Source organism: Engraulis encrasicolus, chromosome 5 (genome assembly GCF_034702125.1).
Source record: "Engraulis encrasicolus isolate BLACKSEA-1 chromosome 5, IST_EnEncr_1.0, whole genome shotgun sequence".
NCBI lineage: Eukaryota > Metazoa > Chordata > Actinopteri > Clupeiformes > Engraulidae > Engraulis > Engraulis encrasicolus.
In genome coordinates this window covers 10,582,075-10,584,383 of record NC_085861.1, presented here as the reverse complement: position 1 = coordinate 10,584,383, position 2,309 = coordinate 10,582,075, and the positions used below count along the sequence as shown (strand labels likewise).

The 2,309-nt window shown below is 44.0% G+C and overlaps 1 protein-coding gene across 1 annotated transcript in view; it reads left to right on the top strand.

The window, feature by feature from the left end:
* Positions 1-2,202: 2,202 nt before the first annotated feature.
* The window catches only part of LOC134448792 (immunoglobulin superfamily DCC subclass member 3), a gene marked incomplete at its 5' end in the record, with an annotated part of 27,802 nt that continues 27,695 nt past the window's right edge, over positions 2,203-2,309 (top strand). The window contains one exon of the mRNA XM_063198451.1: positions 2,203-2,309. This exon is cut by the window's right edge and continues 212 nt beyond it. Coding sequence (XP_063054521.1) covers positions 2,203-2,309 — 107 coding nt within the window.

Sequence of the window (2,309 nt, the reverse complement as noted above, 5' to 3'; positions counted from 1 at the left end):
TGGTGGTGGTGGTGGTGGTGGTTGTGGTGGGGGGGTTGGGGAGGGGGGAGACGACTTTTTTTCCCCCTAGATCAATGATGTCAGTGGCCTCAGTGTGGCTGTAATCAATTCTCTTAATATGACCCTGCTCATCCTCCTTCCTTCCTCCCATTCTAATTACCAGTGGAGGTCATAAAACGCTGTCCTTAAAGTCTTTATAGCGCCATAAAGCTGCTGGGCAGGGCCGGCCAGGATACGACACAGTACACGGCCAGCACAGACCCACAGCATCACTATGTGGCCCATGCAGGCTGTAAAACTCTCCAAGTCATTCAAGGTAGCCTCATACACGGCCAGAGAAGGAGGATGGGGTTGGATACTTGTACAGTACTTTTCCTGTACCAAAGTTGTACAGAGTAGAGGTAGAAGTTCTCCACATGTAATTACAATACATCACTGCTGGTGTGATAAGTCATGATTTCAAGAACTTTCAACTTTGTAATAGCATGCTACTAGTGTTACAATTACATCTGTAAGAGTACTACTACTTTATACAGCTCTGTCCTGTACTGCAGTGTTTCCCAACCTTTTTTGTGTCATGTACCCCCTAAGCCATTTTGTTGCACCATGAGTACCCCCTAACTCATGTTTTACATCACTTTTTTTCTATTGTAGTATGACTATGCTCCAGGCATTTGTTAAAATTAAATTTTTCCAAGTACCCTCTGCAGTGTGCTCACGTACCCCTAGTGGTACACGTATCCCTGGTTGGGAAACACTGCTGTACTGTATGTGCACAACAAGGGAGGCTGGGGTGGTAGGACACTTGTACTCCTACTGTGCATGCAAGATATGAAGTGACCATCTGTGCGAATCGTCCTTCTGTGTAGCCTCGTTCATTTGAACTCGACTTCCGAGACGTCGCCTAAACACAGTGTCCCTCCATCTTTTCCTAAATGTAGATTGTTTTTCAACATGGAAACTCACTTAATCATATCAAACTCTTATTAGGTTGATATTGAAAAGTGGATTTTGAAATATGTACTGTAGTAGCAGATTGTGACCAGATTTTTTCATCATTGGTTTTAATTCCTGTGGTATAACACATTTTGCATTATTCATAGCCTAGCATCAGGTCATCCTCCATTCCATCCATCATTTGGTCATCATGGCTGACATCATCTCTGCATCATCATCATCATCATCATCATCATCATCATCATCATCATCATCATCATCATCATCATCCTCATCATCCTCATCATGCACCATGGAGGTTGACATCATCTCTTCTCCTCTTCATCATCTTCATCCTCCTCTTCATCCTCCTCCTCCTCCTCTTCATCCACCTCTACATCATCCCAATGCCATGGCATCATCACCTCCAGCTCCTCCACTAATCATCAGTGGTCATCGCATCATGTCATATGGGATACCTGTGCCCCCTTCCCTACAGTGTGGCCACCAGTATCGACATCCATAATGTCGTCATCCATAATGTCACAACATCTACACCAGGGGTGCGTTCATCACGTGCCTTTACGCTATAACTCACAAGTTAGCAGAGTGGTTCATAGCGATTGTGTCAGTGCTGTTTCAACTGTAAATGAGTAACACTGCACTCGATTTTAATGGCATAATAATGGTAAAATAATATCTGTCCTATATACTTTGGGTGCTCATTGAGATTAGACGAGATGAGGTTTTATTTGATGTTTGGTATAAAATGTGAATTTTACTATCTAAAGCTTGAACTTTCATCTCTGACCATCACCATCTCTAATTCAACACTTGATGCAGTACAGTGCATAAATACTTATAATTATAGCTACGAGCCTCTCCAGCACCTAAACACGTCTCCTTTTTTCTTTTCTCTTCTCTTCTCTTCTCTTCTCTTCTCTTGTCTTGTCTTGTCTTGTCTTGTCTTGTCTTGTCTTGTCTTGTCTTCTTCTCTTCTCTTCTCTTCTCTTCTCTTCTCTTCTCGTCTCGTCTCGTCTCGTCTCTTCTCTTCTCTTCTCTTCTCTTCTCTTCTCTTCTCTTCTCTTCTCTTCTCTTGTCTTGTCTTGTCTTGTCTTGTCTTGTCTTGTTCTCTTCTCTTCTCTTCTCTTCTCTTCTCTTCTCTTCTCTTCTCGTCTCGTCTCGTCTCGTCTCGTCTCGTCTCGTCTCGTCTCGTCTCGTCTCGTCTCGTCTCTTCTCTTCTCTTCTCTTCTCTTCTTCTCTTCTCTTCCCTCAGCACTAAGCCAAGCATCCGAGTTGGCGTTTGTGAAGGAGCCCAGCGATGTGATCGCGGTGCGGGACCGTCCCCTCATCATGGACTGCCAGGTGGAAGG